This window comes from Somniosus microcephalus, chromosome 5 (genome assembly GCF_052327205.1).
Source record: "Somniosus microcephalus isolate GS21.2 chromosome 5, FLI_Smic_1.0, whole genome shotgun sequence".
Classification (NCBI taxonomy): Eukaryota; Metazoa; Chordata; class Chondrichthyes; order Squaliformes; family Somniosidae; genus Somniosus; species Somniosus microcephalus.
The window spans coordinates 12147164-12166731 of record NC_140991.1 but is presented as its reverse complement, the minus strand read 5'-3'; the positions used below and the strand labels follow the sequence as shown (position 1 = coordinate 12166731).

Here is a 19568-nt window from a genome sequence, read left to right as displayed (position 1 = left end):
AACAGCAAGGGAGACCCCTATAGTGACAAGGGAGATCACAACAGCAAGGGAGACCCCTATAGTGACAAGGGAGATCACAACAGCAAGGGAGACCCCTATAGTGACAAGGGAGATCACAACAGCAAGGGAGACCCCTATAGTGACAAGGGAGATCACAACAGCAAGGGAGACCCCTATAATAACAAGGGAGACCACAGCAACAACAAGGGAGACCCCTATAGTGACAAGGGAGATCACAACAGCAAGGGAGACCCCTATAATAACAAGGGAGACCACAGCAACAACAAGGGAGACCCCTATAATAACAAGGGAGATCACAACAGCAAGGGAGACCCCTATAGTGACAAGGGAGATCACAACAGCAAGGGAGACCCCTATAGTGACAAGGGAGATCACAACAACAAGGGAGACCCCTATAGTGACAAGGGAGACCACAGCAACAACAAGGGAGACCCCTATAGTGACAAGGGAGATCACAACAACAAGGGAGACCCCTATAGTGACAAGGGAGACCACAGCAACAACAAGGGAGACCCCTATAGTGACAAGGGAGATCACAACAGCAAGGGAGACCCCTATAGTGACAAGGGAGACCACAGCAACAACAATGGAGACCCCTATAATAACAAGGGAGACCACAGCAACAACAAGGGAGACCCCTATAATAACAAGGGAGACCACAGCAACAACAAGGGAGACCCCTATAATAACAAGGGAGACCACAGCAACAACAAGGGAGACCCCTATAGTGACAAGGGAGACCACAGCAACAACAAGGGAGACCCCTATAATGACAAGGGAGACCACAGCAAGAACAAGGGAGACCCCTATAATAACAAGGGAGGCCACAGCAACAACAAGGGAGACCCCTATAGTGACAAGGGAGATCACAACAGCAAGGGAGACCCCTATAGTGACAAGGGAGACCACAGCAACAACAAGGGAGACCCCTATAATGACAAGGGAGGCCACAGCAACAACAAGGGAGACCCCTATAGTGACAAGGGAGACCCCTATAATGACAACGGAGGCACTTACAACGAAAAAGGAGACCCTTACAACAACAAGAAAGACCCCTACCACAACACGGGAGAGGTTAACGACAAGAAAGACCCCTACAACAACACGGAGAACCCCTACAACAATGAGGGTGACTCCCTCAACAGCAAGGGAAACCCCTACAATGACAAAGAAGCCCTTTACATCAACAATGGAGGATTCTTCAAAGATTGTTACGGTCACAACAACCTCTCCAGGTAAAAGGAGAAAAAATGTTTAGCGATGAATTTATACAAACCAAATCATTCCATTTGGTCTTCTGAAGAAAATGTACCATTTATCACACAGAAATAGAACACCTGTCATCTTGAAATCCAGCTATGAATGTAGGACATAGACACCAGCTCATTCATAGAGTCATAGAAAGTATAGAATCCTCTGTACTTTCTGTATTCAGCTTGGTTACCTTACATTTGTCAGAAGCCTCCTTTTTCTGTCTCACGGGGAGAAATTCGGTATCGCCCCGTTTGGGGTGCTAAAACTTTAAAAGTTGAACAATTAGTGCCAGACGCTAATCATTCTCGCCTCCCGCGAAATTCAGTTTTAGCGCCCCAAGAGGGAAGTGGAGCACTAACCACTTCTCTTAGGCGCTAAAGTCCGAGAGCGTGGCAGTAGCGGCAGAGCGCTAAACCATTTCCAGCGCATTGTGAACGGCACTCTTTCATCACAGAGGCTGCTTCCCTCGCTTAAAGGGAAGGGCCATTGATGCTGCACAAGCGAGTTGTCGTCAGTTCTGTTTTGCAAGGTGACCTGGGCGACTGCCATCACAGCCCCAAACACTCTCACAAAGTGGGGGGCTTGGACATCTCGCACCAATGAAACATTAAAAGCTTTGCGCAGGCACCAGACTGGTGCAAATAATAAAGTTGCGCCGGCTGAGAAGCATCCCCTTTAATTACCGCTCCCGAAGCGGCCAGCCGAGTTCACAACGCCTCCTCTAGCCGGTGTTGTCGGCGCGAGGCGGTAAAGCAGGGGGCGAGAGTCAGTTTTCCATCCGGTGCAATAACGGGGCGCTGCGCACTTTTTGACATCACAATCTGCGAGGCACTGGAGGCCCAGGTGGTAAGAGTTAGCATCAGTGCTAAACTGGCACTGAAGTTCGCGGGCTTCGCCGCATTCGCCGCGCCCGAGCGCTAACCATTAGCGCCCCATTAGCACCCCCGCCAGGCACTAATGATAGGCGCTAATGTACCAAATTGCGCAGCCTATATCTTTAGTCATCCAGGCAGCTCTAGTTTTGGATCCTCTTCCTTTCCCCCTCTTGGGATCTACTCTGTACCCAAACCATCGCCTCTTTGAAGGCCTCCCATTGTTCAATTAATGTTTTGCTTACCAATTTTTGATTCCAATCCACCTGGCCCATTCCCCAGAATTAGATCCAGCACGGCTTCCTTCCTCACTGGGCTGGAAACATACTGATAAAGAAAGTTCTCCTGTACACATTTCAGGAATTCCTCCCCCTCTTTGTCCTTTACACTGTTACTATCCCCGCATATATTAGGATAATTGGAGTCCCCCATTATCACTATATAGTTCTTACATCATTCTGTAATTTTGCCTGCAAATTTGTCCCTCTATCTCGTTCCCACTATTTGGTGGTCTATAATATACACCCAGTAGCATAATAGCTCCTCTATTGTTCCCTATTTCTAACCAAATAGATCCCCCTCCAGTGCTATAATAGTTTATTTGATCAATACTGTCATCCCCCTGCTTTTATTCCTTCCCTATTGTCCTGACTACCTTGTAGCCAGGAATATTAAGTTCCCAATCATCCCTTCTTTGAGCCAGACCTCTGTTATTGCCACTATCTCATAGTCCCATACAACGTATTGTGCATGCAGCTCACCAACCTTATTTAGCACACTACAAGCACTTACGCATATGCGCTCCAAACTCATCTTAGACTGCCTTGCATTATCCCTCTGTCTGATTCCTCCTATTTCTGAACTATTCTTTACTCTAGTGCTATTTGCCTCTCCCAGGCATCTATGCACCTTGTTTCTCCTCTCTAATGTTTCATCCTGGTGCCGACTCCCCAGCCAAATTAGTGTAAACCCTCCCCCACAGCACTAGTTAACCTCCCCACGAGCACATTGATCCCAGCTCTGCTGAGGTGCAACCCGTCCATCTTGAACAGGTCCTTCCTGCCCCAGAGCTGGTCCCAATGCCCCAAGAATCTGAAGCCCCACCTCCTGCACCAGTTCTCCAGCCACGTGTTAACCAGTCTTATCTTATTATTCTTATACTCACTAGCACGTGGCACTGGGAGTAATCCAGAGATTACAATCTTTGACTTGCTCCCTAGTTGCTGAAACTCTGACTGCAGAACCTCAACCCTTTACCTTCCTACGTCATTGGTTCCCAAATGGGCCACGACTTCATAGAATCATAGAATGATACATCACAGAAGAAGGCTCTTCGGCCCATCGTGTCTGTGCCGGCTCTTTCAAAGAGCTCTCCAATTAGTCCCACTCCTCTGCTCTTTCCCCTGTAGCCCTGCAATTTTTTTCCACTTCCAGTATTTATCCCATTCCCTTTTGAAAGTTATTATTGAATCTGCTTCCACCGCCCTTTCAGGCAGCGCATTCCAGATCACAACTCTGCGTAAAAAAATGTTTCCGAATGTGTTCTCTGGTTCTTTTGTCAATTATCTTAAGTCTGTGTCCTCTGGTTAACGACCCTTCTGCCACTGGAAACAGTTTCTCCTTATTTATTCTATCAAAATCCTTTAAGGTTTTGAACACCTCTATCGAATCTCTCCTTAACTGTCTCTGCTGTAAGGAAAACCCCAGTTTCTCCAGTCTCTCCACATAACTGAAATATTTCATTTCCTGGTTCCATTCCAGTAAATCTCCTCTGCACCCTCTCCAAGGCCTTGACGTCCTTCCTAAAGTGCGGTGCCCAGAATTCACCACAATACTCCAGCTGGGGCCGAACCAGTGGTTTATGTCGTCACCCTCACCGATATTCAGCACCGAAAACCGGTTTGAGAGTCGCAGTTTCCTGGAGAATTCCTCTTCCTAGCCTGCCGGATGGCCACCCTCTTACTATCCTCCTCAACACACCGTAGAAACATAGAAACATAGAAGATAGGAGCAGGAGTAGGCCATTCGGCCCCTCGAGCCTGCTCCGCCATTCAATGAGATCATGGCTGATCATCCAAATTCAGTACCCTGTCCCTGCCTTCTCCCCATATCCCTTGATCCCTTTAGCCTTAAGAAATATATCCAACACTTTCTTGAATATATTTAATGAATTGGCCTCTACGGCCTTCTATGGTAGAGAATTCCACAGGTTCACCACTCTCTGGGTGAAGAAATTCCTCCTCATCTCAGTCCTAAATGGCCTACCCCTTATCCTTAGACTGTGACCCCTGGTTCTGGACTCCTCCGCCATCGGGAACATCCTTCCTGCATCTAGTCTGTCCAGTCCTGTTAGAATTTTATAGCTGCGGGGTGAGCACCTCCTGGAATGTGCACGCCTGGAAACTCTCAGCCTCCCGCCTGCCCCGGCCTGACTCCAGCCGCTCCTCAAGCTCAGAAACCCTGAGCTTGGGTTCCAGCAACGGGAGGCACTTCCTGCACATGTGGTTATCCGGGACACATGAAGCGTCCTGGAGTTCCAATGTTTTCAGTCCTGAATACCGGCAAGGGTGACGACCCCTCTGAACAGTGCAGTCTAGAGCAGGTCCACGGCACCGTGGGGCAAATGACTGCACAGGGGGGGTCATAGGGGGATCCGATAGTCAGGGGGATGGTCAGGCGTTTCTGCAAACGCCGACGTGAGCCCTGCATGGTGTGTTGCCTCCCATGTGCCAGGGAGATCACTGAGAGGGTGCAGAACATTCTGAATGGAAACAGCCAGAAGTATAAACAGCAATATAAACTAAAATGGTACCATTTTAAAGAGGGTACAGGAACAGAGAGACCTGGGGTTTATGTGCACAAGTCTTTGAAGGTGGCAGGACAAGTTGAGAAGGCTGTTAAAAAGGCAGGGGGATCTTTGGCCTTATAAATAGAGGAATAGAGTACAAAAGCAAGGAAGCTACGCTCAACCTTTATAAAAGACTGGTTAGGCCACACTGGAATGGGTCTCAACTGTCCTATCATTTTGCTTAAAATTCTATCTACTTACATTATATATGTTTTTAGTTTAGTAACCCCTTACTTTTATTTATTATTTATGTACAGCAGATTTTTATTTAATGCAATTCAGATTCCTTTAATGTTGTTATCCTCCACTTAGTTAATTTTAATTTTATCCCCTTATATCCAGTTAATTATTCTGATTATTTATATGTTTACTTATTTACTATTCCCCCTGGGTTTAACTTACTTAGCACTTCCTGCATCGAATTCCCACTCTCAGCAAATTCCCGTCTTCACTCTGTTTCGCAAGACATGTGTTTAGCAGATTCACCCAACTCTCACCAAGTTTGTTCAGGATGTTTTCTGTGTGTGTTTAGCTGATACTGTGATTCGTTTGTAGGACCCATCCACGTGGATCCAAACTTCTGCCTCGGGAAGGATGATGGAATTTTTCGAGACCCACTTAACAGGACTAGCTTCTACCAGTGTGCATTTCAACAAACCTTCCATTTGTCGTGTCCTCATCAATTGGTTTTCAATCCGAAAGTAAGAGCATGTGACTGGCCAGAAAATGTTCCAAAAGAAGGTAAACAGAAATACTGATTAATGGGGATAAATACTGAATTGATAAATTAATGTTGTTATTCAGACGAAAGGAAATTGTATTAGACAATTAAAAAGAAAACATTTTGCAGGGCTTTAGGGAAAGAGCGGGGAGTGGGACTGACTGGAGAGCTCTTTCAAAGAGCCGGCACCGACACGATGGGCTGAATGGCCTCTTTCTGTGCTGTATCATTCTATATTCTAAGGTTTTCACCCACTTTAATTGTTAACAATTGAACTCATGTGGGGAATTACACCCAGAAATTTTTTTAATCATATTTCACAACTGATGTACATGATTGGAATGTCCTGAGGTCGTGAATGCCACGAATTAGAATAAACAATAAATTAAAAAATCTAGCTTTTATATAGCTCCTTTCATGACCTCATGATATCCCAAGAACTCGACAACTAATGAAGTACTTTTTTGAAGTGTAGTCACTGTTGTAATGTAGGAAGCGCGGCAGCCAATTTGCGCACAGCAAGCTCCCACAAACAGCAATGTGATAATGACCAATCTGTTTTAGTGATGTTGATTGAGGGATAAATATTGGCCAGGACACCGGGGAGAACTCCCCTGCTCTTCTTCAAAATAGTGCCATGGGATCTTTTACATCCACCTGAGGGGACAGACTGGGCCTCGGTTTAATGTCTCATCTGAAAAACGGCAACTCCGACAGTGCAGCACTTCCTCAGTACTGCCCCTCCGACAGTGCAGTGCTCCCTCAGTACTGCCCCTCCGACAGTGCAGCGCACCCGCAGCACAGCTCCTCCGACAGTACAGCGCTCCCTCAGTACGGCCCCTCCAACAGTGCAGCACTTCCTCAGTACTGCCCTTCCGACAGTGCAGCGCTTCCTCAGTACTGACCCTCCGACAGTACAGTGCTCCCTCAGTACTGCCTCTCCAACAGTGCAGCACTCCCTCAGTACTGACCCTCTGACAGTGCAGCGCTCCCTCAGTACTGACCCTCCGACAGTGCAGCGCACCCTCAGTACTGCCCGTCCGACAGTGCAGCGCTCCCTCAGTACTGCCCCTCCAACAGTGCAGCACTCCCTCAGTACTGCCCCTCCGACAGTGCAGCGCTCCCTCAGTACTGCCCCTCCAACAGTGCAGCGCTCCCTCAGTACTGCCCCCCGACAGTGCAGCAGTACTGCCCTTCCAACAGTGCAGCGCTCCCTCAGTACTGACCCTCCGACAGTGCTGTGCTCCCTCAGTACTGCCTCTCCGACAGTGCAGCACTCCCTCAGTACTGACCCTCTGACAGTGCAGCGCTCCCTCAGTACTGACCCTCCGACAGTGCAGTGCACCCTCAGTACTGCCTGTCTGAAATTGCAGCGTTCCCTCAGTACTGACCCTCCAACAGTGCAGCACTCCCTCAATACTGACCCTCCGACAGTGCAGCGCTCCCTCAGTACTGACCCTCCGACAGTGCAGCGCTCCCTCAATACTGCCCTTCCGACAGTGCAGCACTCCCTCAGTACTGCCCCCCGACAGTACAGCGTTCCCTCAGTACTGACCCGCCGACAGTGCAGCGCTCCCTCAGTACTGCCCCTCCGACAGTGCAGCGCTCCCTCAGTACTGACCCTCCGACAGTGCAGCGCTTCCTCAGTACTGCCTGTCCGACAGTGCAGTGCTCCCTCAGTACTGCCCCTCTGACAGTGCAACACTCCCTCAGTGCTGCCCCTCCGACAGTGCAGCGCTCTCTCAGTACTGCCCCACCGACAGTGCAGCACTCCCTCAGTACTGCCTATCTGACAGTGCAGCGTTTCCTCAGTACTGACCCTCCAACAGTGCAGCGCTCCCTCAGTACTGACACTCCGACAGTGCAGCGCTCCCTCAGTACTGCCCTTCCGACAGTGCAGCACTCCCTCAGTACTGCCCCTCCGACAGTGCAGCACTCCCTCACTACTGCCCCTCCGACAGTGCGGGACTCCCTCAGTACTGACCCTCTGACAGTGCAGCGTTCCCTCAGTACAGCCCCTCCGACAGTGCAGCGCTCCCTCAGTACTGCCCCTCCGACAGTGCAGCACTCCCTCAGTACTGTCCCTCCGACAGTGCAGCGCTCCCTCAGTACTGCCCCCCCAACAGTGCAGCACTGGAGAGTCAGCCTAAATGCAAGTAGTTTCCTTTACTTCAGGTGGGATTATAAATTTCCAAGAGGCTCCCCCAGCAGGCTGGTGCTGCCCAGTGCAGCACAGACTGGTCAGACATGGTACCTGGTCTGTGCTGAGTTAGGAATTCAGCAGAGACTTCTTTACCCAGAGCGCGGTGAGAATGTGGAACTCACTACCACAGGGAGTAGTTGAGTCGAATAGCATCGATGCATTTATGGGGAAGCTAGATAAACACATGAGGGAGAAAGGATTAGAAGGGTATGTTGATAGGGTGAGATGAACCATAGAAATTTACAGAAAGTTTCAGCACAGAAGGAGACCATTCGTGTCCGCGCCGGCTGACAAAGAGCGATCCAACCCAATCCCACTTTCCAGCTCTTGATCCGTAGCCCTGTAGGTTACGGCACTTCAAGTGCATATCCAAGTACTTTTTAAATGTGATGAGGGTTTCTGCCTCGACCACCCTTTCAAGCAGTGAGTTCCAGACCCCCACCACCTTCTGGGTGAAAAAAAGTTCTCCTCAACTCCCCTCTAATCCTTCTACCAATTACTTTAAATCTATGCCCCTGGTTATTGACCCCTCTGCTAAGGAAAATAGGTCCTTCCTGTCCACTCTATCTAGGTCCCTCATAATTTTATACACCTCAATTAAGTTTCCTTTCAGCCTCCTCTATTTCAAAGAAAACAACCCCAGCCTACCCAGTCTTTCATCACAGCTAAAATTTCCCAGTCCTGGCAACTTCCTCGTAAATCTCCTCTGTACCCTCTCTAGTGCAATCACATCCTTCCTGTAATGTGGTGACCAGAACTGCACGCAGTATTGAAGCTGTGGCCTAACTAGTGTTTTATACAGTTCAAGCATAACCTCCCTGCTCTTGTATTGTATGATTCATTTAATAAAGGAAAGTACCCCGTATGCCTTTTGAACCACCTTATCTACCTATACATAGAAACATAGAAACATAGAAGATAGGAGCAGGAGTAGGCCATTCGGCCCCTCGAGCCTCTTCCGCCATTTAATGAGATCATGGCTGATCATCCAAATTCAGTACCCTGTCCCTGCTTTCTCCCCATATCCCTTGATCTCTTTAGCCTTAAGAAATATATCTAACTCCTTCTTGCATATATTTAATGAATTGGCCTCCACTGCCTTCTGTGGTAGAGAATTCCACAGGTTCACCACTCTCTGGGTGAAGAAATTCCTCCTCATCTCTGTCCTAAATGGCTTACCCCTTATCCTTAGACTGTGACCTCTGGTTCTGGACTCCCCCGCATTTGGGAACATCCTTTCTGCATCTAGTCTGTCTAGTCCTGTTAGAATTTTATAAGTTTCAATGAGATCCCCTCTCATTCTTCTAAACTCTAGCGAATATAAGCTTAATTGACCCAATCTCTCTTCATACGTCATTCCTGCCATCCCAGGTATCAGTCTGGTGAATCTTCGCTGCACTCCCTCCATGGCAAGAACATCCTTCCTCAGATAAGGTGACCAAAACTGCACACAATACTCAAGGTGTGGTCTCACCAAGGCCCTGTACAACTGCAGCAAGACATCCTTGCTCCTGTACTCGAATCCTCTCGCTATGAAGGCCAACATACCATTTGCCTTCTTAACCGTCTGCTGCACCTGCATGCTTATCTTCAGTGACTAGTGCACAAGGACACCCAGGTCTCGTTGCACTTCCCCTTTTCCCAATCTATTGCCGTTCAGATAATAATCTGCCTTCCTGATTTTGCCACCAAAGTGGATAACCTCGTATTTATCCACATTATACTGCATCTGCCATGCATCTGTCCAATCACCCAACCTGTCCAAATCATACTGGAGTTTCTCTGCATCCTCCTCACAGCACACACGCCCACCCAGCTTTGTGTCATCTGCAAACTTGGAGATATTACATCTAGTTCCCTCGTCTAGATCATTAATATATATTGTGAATAGCTGGGGTCCTAGCACCGATCCCTGCGGTACCCCACTAGTCACTGCCTGCCACTTGGAAAAAGACCCGTTTATTCCAACTCTTTGCTTCCTGTCTGCCAACCAGTTCTCTATCCAAATCAGCACCTTACCCCCAATCCCATGTGCTTTAACTTTGCACGCCAATCTCTTATGCGGGACCTTATTGAAAGCCTTCTGAAAGTCCAAATACACCACATCCACTGGTTTTCCCTTATCTATTCTACCAGTTACATCCTGAAAAAGTTCCAGTAGATTAGTCAAGCATGATTTACCTTTTGTAAATCCATGTTGACTTTGTCCAATCCTGTCACTGTTTTCCAAGTGCCCTGCTATTACATCTTTTATAATGGACTCTAGCATTTTCCCCACTACCGATGTCAGGCTTACCGGCCTAAATTTCCCCATTTTCTCTCTACCATCTTTTTTGAACAGTGGGGTAACATTAGCTATCCTCTAATCCACGGGTACTATTCCAGAGTCTATAGATTTTTGGAAGATGATCAGCAATGCATCTACTATTTCTAGGGCCACTTCCTGTACAAAAGCAAAATACTGCGGATGCTGGAAATCTGAAATAAAAACAGAAAATGCTGGAAATACTCAGCGGGTCAGGCAGCATCTGTGTAGAGAGAAACAGAGCTAACGTTTCAGGTCGATGACCCTTCGTCAGAACTGGAAAAAGTTGGAGATGGAACAGGTTTTTAAGCAAGTGCAGGGGCAGGGAAAGGGGGGAGGGGAGGAAAGAACAAAAGGGAAAGTCTGTAACAATACTGTGGAGGAAGAATTCCTGGAGTGTATACGGGATGGTTTCCTGGACCAATATGTCGAGGAACCAACTAGGGATCAGGCCATCTTAAACTGGGTATTATGCAATGAGAAAGGATTAATTAGCAATCTTGTTGTGCGAGGCCCCTTGGGTCGGAGCGATCATAATATGATAGAATTCTTCATTAAGATGGAGAGTGAAGTAGTTGACTCAGAGACTAGGGTACTGAATTTAAATACAGTAAAGGGAACTATGAGGGTATGAGATGCGAGTTGGGTAGGATTGATTGGGTAATGTCACTCAAAGGGTTGATGGTGGATAGGCAATGGCAAACATTGAAAGATCGCATGGATGAACTGCAGAATTTGTTTATCCCAGTTTGGCATAAAAATAAATCAAAAAAGGTGACTCAACCGTGGCTAACAAGGGAAATTAGGGATAACATAAGATTCAAGGAAAGGACATATAAATTGGCCAGAAGAAGCAATAATCCTGAGGATTGGGAGCAGTTTAGGATTCAACAAAGGAGGACAAAGGGATTAATTAAGAGGGGGAAAATAGATTATGAAAGTAAGCTTGCAGGGAACATAAAAACTGACTGTAAAATCTTTTATAGATATGTGAAGAGAAAAAGATTGGTGAAGTCAAGCGTAGGTCCCTTACAGTCAGAATCAGGGGAATTTATAATGGGAAACAAGGAAATGGCAGACCAACTAAATATATACTTTGGTTCTGTCTTCACAAAGGAGGACACAAATAACCTCCCAGAGATGTCGGGAAATATAGGGACTAATGAGAGGGAGGAACTGAAAGAAATCAGTATTTGTAGGGAAATGGTGTTGGGGAAGTTGACGGGACTGAAAGCCGATAAATCCCCAGGGCCTGATAATCTACATCCTAGGGTACTTAAGGAAGTGGCCCTGGAGATAGTAGATGCATTGCTGGTCATCTTCCAAAATTCTATAGTCTCTGGAAAAGTACCCATGGATTGGAGGGTAGCTAATGTTACCCCACTATTCAAAAAAGGTGGCAGAGAAAAAGCGGGGAATTATAGACTGGTAAGCCTGACATCGGTAGTGGGGAAAATGCTAGAGTCCATTATAAAAGATGTAATAGCAGAGCACTTGGAAAACAGTGACGGGATCGGACAAAGTCAACATGGATTTACAAAGGGTAAATCGTGCTTGACTAATCTACTGGAATTTTTTGAGGATGTAACTGGTAAAATAGATAAGGGAGAACCAGTGGATGTGGTGTATTTGGACTTTCAGAAGGTTTTCAATAAGGTCCCGCATAAGAGATTAGCTTGCAAAATTAAGGCACATGGGATTGGGGGCAAGGTATTGACTTGGATAGAGAACTGGTTGGCAGATAGAAAGCAAAGAGTTGGAATAAACGGGTCGTTTTCCGAGTGGCAGGCAGTGACTAGTGGGGTACCGCAAGGATCGGTCCTAGGACCCCAGCTGTTCACAATATATATTAATGATCTGGACGAGGGAATTGGATGTAGTATCTCCAAATTTGCAGATGACACAAAGCTGGGCGGGAGGGTATGCTGTGAGGAGGATGTCGTGAAACTCCAGTACGATTTGGACAGGTTGGGTGATTGGGCAGAAACATGGCAAATGCACTATAATGTGGGTAAATGTGAGGTTATCCACTTTGGTGGCAAAAGCAGGAAGGTAGATTATTATTTGTGTTAGATCCGTGGTTTAGTGGATAAATAATTACACAGATGCTGTACATAACAAATAACAGGTCTTTACTGGAGGAGGGCAATCTCTAGACTGGAGTACAGAGGCATGCGCACAGCTTATATACCGGTGTGGTTACTGCCGGTACTACAGTATACAGGAGCTGTAAAAAGTAGTTCTGACTTAAAGCACATACACTACAATTCCTCCCTTTTTAGATTAATAATACCCCCTTAATATTCAAATAACAATTACATTTTTACATGTACATTCAATAACAAAAGTCCATTTATAGATTCAGTCTTTGGGGCGGCTTCCTGACCCTTTCGGGATAGCGCCTTTCCGGAGGTTCTTGTTCTTGGTGCAGAGGCGATTCTGACCCCCTTTCATCGGGTAGTTCATCGGGTTCCACTGCTACTGGGTCTGAAGTAGATACTATCAGTATGTCGGGTTCATCCCCAGGTACTCGAGACATGGGGTTGACGCATTCCTGTGATGCTAAGATCTGATCGACGTGGCGTCTCACAATGTTCTCCCAGACATCCACTGTGTACATTAATGGCCCCTGCCTTGTACATATTGTTCTGGGTTGCCACTTCTCTGTTCGATAGTCACGGGCCAAGACTGGTTGCCCTACATTGAAGCTCCTTGTCGGCTTCTCGTTGATGTGCTGGAATTGTTTGTCCTCAACATTTCTTTGCACATTTGGTCTGAGCAAGTCCAGACGAGATCTCAACCTTCGGTTAAAGAACATCATGGCCGGGGTCTGGTTGGTAACTGCATGTGTCGCGTTTCGGTAGGCTAATAAGAAATTGTCCATCTTATGCTGTAGTGGAATTTCCTCGTCGCACATGGCCTTTATCGCCTTGTTAAAGGTTTGTACGAACCTCTCAGCCAATCCATTGGTGGCTGGATGATACGGGGTGGATGTGTAATGCCTTACCCCATTCCTTTTCATGAATTTTTGGAACTCATCGGACACAAACTGTGGTCCATTATCAGAGCAGATCTGCTCTGGCAACCCGTTTCTGGCAAATATGGTCCGTAGGACTGCAATCGTTTTCTCTGTAGTGGTTGAAGACATCTTTATCACCTCAGGCCACTTTGAATGGGCATCCACTGCTACTAAGGACATTGAGTCCATGAATGGGCCAGCGAAATCAATGTGCACCCATTGCCATGGAGAGGAGGGCCACTCCCATGGGTGTAGTGGGGCATGTGGTGGTGCATTTTGGACCTTCTGGCATCCTAAGCAGCTCTTAGTTAGGTCTTCGATTTGTTGATCGATTCCCGGCCACCACACATAAGCCCTAGCTAGGCTTTTCATTTTCACTCCCCCCAGATGACCTTCATGTAGCTCATTTAGCACTCTCTCCCTTAACTTGGGTGGAATCACCACTCTAGATCCACACATCGCTGTCCCCTGGCATACTGACAGCTGTTCTCTTCTGGAGGAGAATGCTGGCAACAGTGAGTCGCCATGTGTTGGCCATCCCCTCACCGTCAATTCATATACCCGTGACAGCGTCGGATCATTGCGGGTCTCCTTCTCTATATCCGCGTTTGTTACTGGCAATCGTTCGATTATCGACGAATAAAATATCTCGATAGGGTCCACTGCTGGTGCTTCCTCCACAGTAGGCAGTGGCAGGCGCGATAGCCCATCAGCGTTCCCATGCTGCCTCGTGCCTTTATATTCTATTTCATATTGATTCGCCCCTAGAAACAGGGACCATCTTTGTAACTGCTGTGCAGTCATTACTGGCACGCCCTTCTTAGGATTAAAGATGGAGACAAGTGGTTGGTGGTCAGTCAGCAAGGTGGACTTCTGTCCATGCAGATAGTGGTTGAATTTTTTTACTCCCCATACTAGGCTGAGGGCCTCCCTGTCAATCTGGGCGTAGTTGCGCTCGGCTGAGGTTAGTGACTGAGACGCAAAGGCTACTGGCCTCTCCAAACTGTCCGGGAATTTGTGCGACAGCACCGCTCTAATGCCGTAGGGTGATGCATCACATGCCAAACGAATTGGTAGTGCTGGGTTGAAATGGGCCAACACCTCTTTTGATGTGATCAATTCTTTACACTTCTGGAAAGCTCATCTACGTTCGTCATCCCACTTCCATGGTACCCCTGTTTGCAGTAGGGTGTTCAGCGGGTGTAATACCGTAGACAAATTTGGTAAGAACTTGTGGTAATAGTTTACCAGCCCGAGGAACGACCTCAGTTGTGACACATTTTCCTGTGCTGGAGCCTTGACTACTGCCTCTATCTTGTCAGGGGACTTATGTAACCCCTCTTCATCGATGACGTGGCCGCAATACGAGATCTTTTTCTGGAAAAACTCGCACTTGTGGCGATTAGCTCGTAGCCCATATTCCTTTAATCTGGCGAGCACCTTCTCCAAGTTAGCGAGGTGATCACCATCATTTTCGCCCGTGACCAAGATGTCGTCCAAATAGCACTGGGTCCCTGGAATCCCTTGCAGGACCTGATCCATCGCCCTTTGCCAGATAGCCGGAGCCGAGGCTACTCCAAACACCAGCCAGTTGTATTGATAGAGACCTTTATGGGTGTTGATCGTAAGGTAATGTTTCGAAGCTTCTTCTACCTCCATTTGCAAGTACACCTGGGCTAGATCAATTTTTGTGAAGCGTTTACCACCAGATAGCGAGGCGAAAATATCCTCAATTCGTGGAAGCGGATATTGCACCGTGTGAAGGACTGGGTTCACTGTCACCTTAAAATCCCCACAGATGCGGACCTTCTTTGGTTCCCCAGGTGTATTACTCAACGACCTCTTCATTACAGGAACGATGGGTGTAGCCCACTCGCTCCAGTCCACTTTGGACAGTACTCCTGAACATTCCAACCCTTCCAGCTCTGCTTTAACCGCTGGTCTGATCGCATAAGGCACTGGTCTGGCCATCAGAAACTTTGGGCTTGCATTATCCTCTATTTTAATTGTTGCTGTTATTCCTTTTAGTGTTCCTAGTCCCTTAATGTGTCTGCTAGTCCCGCTCCAAACTGGCAGTATTTCGCTAGCTTGCGCAGTTCCGTTAGGTACTCAGCATTGCTTTCGTCTTTGTGTTGGTTCTTTTTGTGGAACTTAAATCGTTCTGCTATCAGCAGTGGTGTGGGGTTTAAGTGGTCCTGTAGGATTTCTACTATGCTTTCAAAATTCTTGTTTACCGGCTTCTTTGGGGTTATTAGATTTCGCAGTAACCCATAAGTTTTTGCACCCATGGAATTTAACAGAACCAGTGCTTTATTAGCATCTGGCACTTCATTCGCCCTACAGTACACCTCAATACGTTCCACATATGTCGCCCAATCTTCGACTTCATTGTCGAATGTAGAGATACTGCCACTCTTTGGCATCCTTGGTTGTGCGTTAACTATCACCAATGGCGCCTCCCGCGCTTCCCCTTCTTCTCCGCTGGCACAAAATGGCGTCTCCCGCGCTTTCCTTCCTTCCCGCGCTCGCCCGTCTTCTCTGCTGCGGCTTCGCAAAATGGCGTCTCCCGCGCTCTTCCTTCTTCTCCGCGGCTCAATGGCGCCTCCCGCGCTCTCCCTGCTTCTCCGCGGCTCAATGGCGTCTCCCCTTGCTTTGCCCCGCGGACCCTGATCAGCCCGTGATCCCTGGCTGTGCTCTGCGCGTTCTTCTCTTGCTATTTGTCGACGCCGCTCAGTCTAGAACCCGGCTGTTTCTTACCCTCTCTCTCTCCGGTTTTGCAGTATTTTTCCTCGACGCCGCTCAGTGATCAACCCCCGGCTGCGCCCTGCTCTCTTCACCCTTTTTCTTACCCCGTCGACGCTGCCCGGCTCTCTCTCTCTGCCGTCGGTCGGCTCCAGCCGCCGCTGCTCGGGAAGGGTCTACTCTGGACCTGTCGTCGGTCTCTTACTGCTCCTTGTGGCTGGGGAACCAAGCCCGGCTCTTCACAGCCTCCCCAGTGAAGTTAGATCTCTGCCTGACTGCGGGGCGGTTGCTCGCGGTCGCCGCCCGTGTTCCTGGACTCGACTATTTTTTTGTTTTTTTTGTTTGTTTAATGTTGCAGGTAGATTCGCATCAACACTCGTCGCCACTGTTAGATCCGTGGTTTAGTGGATAAATAATTACACGGATGCTGTACATAACAAATAACAGGTCTTTACTGGAGGAGGGCAATCTCTAGACTGGAGTACAGAGGCATGCGCACAGCTTATATACCGGTGTGGTTACTGCCGGTACTACAGTATACAGGAGCTGTAAAAAGTAGTTCTGACTTAAAACACATACACTACAATTTGAATGGCAATAGATTGGGAGAAGGGGAAGTGCAACGAGACCTGGGTGTTCTTGTGCACCAGTCGTTGAAGGTAAGCATTCGGGTGCAGCAGGCGGTTAAGAAGGCAAATGGTATGTTGGCCTTCGTAGCAAGAGGGTTCGAGTACAGGAACAAGGATGTCTTGCTGCAGTTGCACAGGGGCTTGGTGAGACCGCACCTTGAGTATTGTGTGCAATTTTGGTCACCTTATCTGAGGAAGGATGTTTTTGCCATGGAAGGAGCGCAGCGAAGATTCACCAGGCTGATACCTGGGATGGCAGGAATGACGTATGATGAGAGATTGGGTCGATTGGGCTTGTACTCGTTGGAGTTTAGAAGATTGAGACGGGATCTCATCGAAACCTATAAAATTCTGTCAGGCCTGGACAGACTAGATGCAGGAAGGATGTTCCTGATGACCGGGGAGTCCAGAACCAGGGGTCATAGTCTAAGGATAAGGGGTAAGCCATTTAGGACTGAGATGAGGAGGAATTTCTTCACCCAGAGAGTGGTGAACCTGTGGAATTCTCTGCCACAGAGGGTGGTGGAGGCCAGTTCATTAAATATATTCAAGAAGGAGTTGGATATATTTCTTAAGGCTAAAGGGATCAAGGAATATGGGGAGAAGGCAGGGACAGGGTATTGAATTTGGATGATCAGCCATGATCTCATTAAATGGCGGAACAGGCTCGAGGGGCCGAATGGCCTACTCCTGCTCCTAGAACATAAGAACATAAGAACATAAGAAATAGGAGCAGGAGTAGGCCAATCGGCCCCTCGAGCCTGCTCCACCATTCAATAAGATCATGGCTGATCTGATCCTAACCTCAAATCTTCTATCACTCTGCATCCACCCGAACCCATGTGATCTCTCGGGAGAGGCGAAAAACCAGATAAAGACCCAATGGCCAATTTGGGAGAAAAAAATCTGGGAAATTCCTCTCCGACCCATCTAGGCGATCGAAATTCTTCCAGGAGATCACTCTGTCCCTATATTTTCGACAGTACTTACCTTCTGTAAAGGCGATCTCCACCCCAGCCAGGAACAGGAATAAAACCATCTCCTGAAATCTAACAGAATTAGAACACAGTAGGAGCAGAACAAGGCTACACGGCCCCTGGGCCCGCTCCACTACCCACAGGGCCATGACCATTCCGAACCCAGACTCATGTCCAATTTCCTGCCCGCTCCCCGTAACCCTTAATTCCCTTTACTTCTAGGAAACTATCTATTTCTGTTTTAAATTTATTTAATGATGTAGCTTCCACAGCTTTCTGGGGCAGCAAATTCCACAAACCTACCACCCTCTGAGTGAAGAAGTTTCTCCTCATCTCAGTTTTGAATGAGCAGCCCCTTATTTTAAGATTATGCCCCCTAGTTCTAGTTTCACCCATCATTGGGAACATCCTCACCGCATCCACCCGATCAAGCCCCTTCACAATCTTATATGTTTCAATAAGATCGCCTCTCATTCTTCTGAACTCCAATGAGTAGAGTCCCAATCTACTCAACCTCTCCTCATATGACCACCCCCTCATCCCCGGGATTAACCGAGTGAACCTTCTTTGTACTGACTCGAGAGCAAGTATGTCTTTTCTTAAGTATGGACACCAAAACTGTATGCAGTATTCCAGGTGCGGCCTCACCAATACCTTGTACAACTGCAGCAATACCTCCCTGTTTTTATATTCCAACCCCCTAGCAATAAAAGCCAACATTCCATTGGCCTTCTTAATCACTTGCTGCACCTGCATACTAACTTTTTGAGTTTCGTGCACCAGGACCCCCAGATCCCTTTGTACTACAGTACTTTCCAGTTTCTTGCCATTAAGATAATAACTTGCTCTATGATTTTTCCTGCCAAAGTGCATAACCTCACACTTTCCAGTATTGTATTCCATCTGCCAAATCTCTGCCCACTTACTTAGCCTGTCTATGTCCCTTTGCAGGTTTTTTATGTCCTCCTCACTCACTACTTTCCATCCCATCTTTGTATCATCTGCAAACTTTGATATGTTACACTCGGTCCCCTCCTCCAAATTGTTAATATAGATTGTAAAGAGTTGGGGACCCAGCACTGACCCCTGTGGAACACCACTAGTTACTGGTTGCCAATCTGAGAACGAACCACTTATCCCAACTCTCTGCTTTCTGTTAGAGAGCCAATCCTCCACCCACGCCAGAATATTACCCCCAATCCCATGATTTTTTATCTTGAGCAATAATCTTTTGTGTGGCACCTTGTCAAATGCCTTTTGGAAGTCTAAATACACTACGTCCACTGGTTCCCCTTTATCCACCCTATATGTTACTTCCTCAAAAAACTCAAGCAAATTTGTTAAACATGACTTCCCCTTCATGAAACCATGCTGAGTTTGCCCTATTAAATTATGTTTATCCAAATGTCCCGTTACTGTCTCCTTAATAATGGACTCTAACATTTTACCAACCACAGATGTTAGGCTATCTTCTATGTTTCTATGTTTCTATGATGGAAGGCAGGAGAGATTAAGAGATAAAAGGGATGATGGTGCAAGGCAAAAGGAGATGGTAATGGGATAAGTTAAGAAACAAAAGATGACTCTAGATGAGGTGTAAATGGCGATGGCAGAATGATTGACAGCTGCCTTGTGAGAGAGAAAAGAAAAATGAAAAAAATGGTTGGGGCTGAGGTTATAGTCTGAAATTGTTGAACTCGATGTTGATTCCAGAAGGCTGTAAAGTGCCTAATGGAAAGACGAGGTGCTGTTCCTCGAGTTTACGTTGAGCTTCATTGGAACAATGTAATAGGCCGAGGACCGAAAGGTCAGAGTGGGAGTGGAGCGGAGAATTAAAGTGACAGGCGACCGGAAGCTCGGGGTCACCCTTACGGACTGAACGGAGGTGTTCCACAAAGCGGTCGCCCAATCTGCGTTTGGTCTCCCCAATGTAGAGGAGACCGCATCGTGAGCAGCGAATACAGTATACTAGATTGC

The 19568-nt window shown here is 47.4% G+C and overlaps 1 protein-coding gene across 1 annotated transcript in view; it reads left to right on the top strand.

Moving 5' to 3' along the window:
• LOC147116889 (uncharacterized) overlaps window positions 1-19568 on the top strand; it is a 59775-nt gene that overhangs the window by 23481 nt on the left and 16726 nt on the right. The window contains exons 5-7 of the mRNA XM_085987186.1: window positions 989-1030; window positions 1112-1256; window positions 5551-5736. Of these exons, the coding sequence (XP_085843312.1) occupies window positions 989-1030; window positions 1112-1256; window positions 5551-5736 (373 nt within the window). The remainder of the gene's footprint in view (window positions 1-988; window positions 1031-1111; window positions 1257-5550; window positions 5737-19568) is intronic.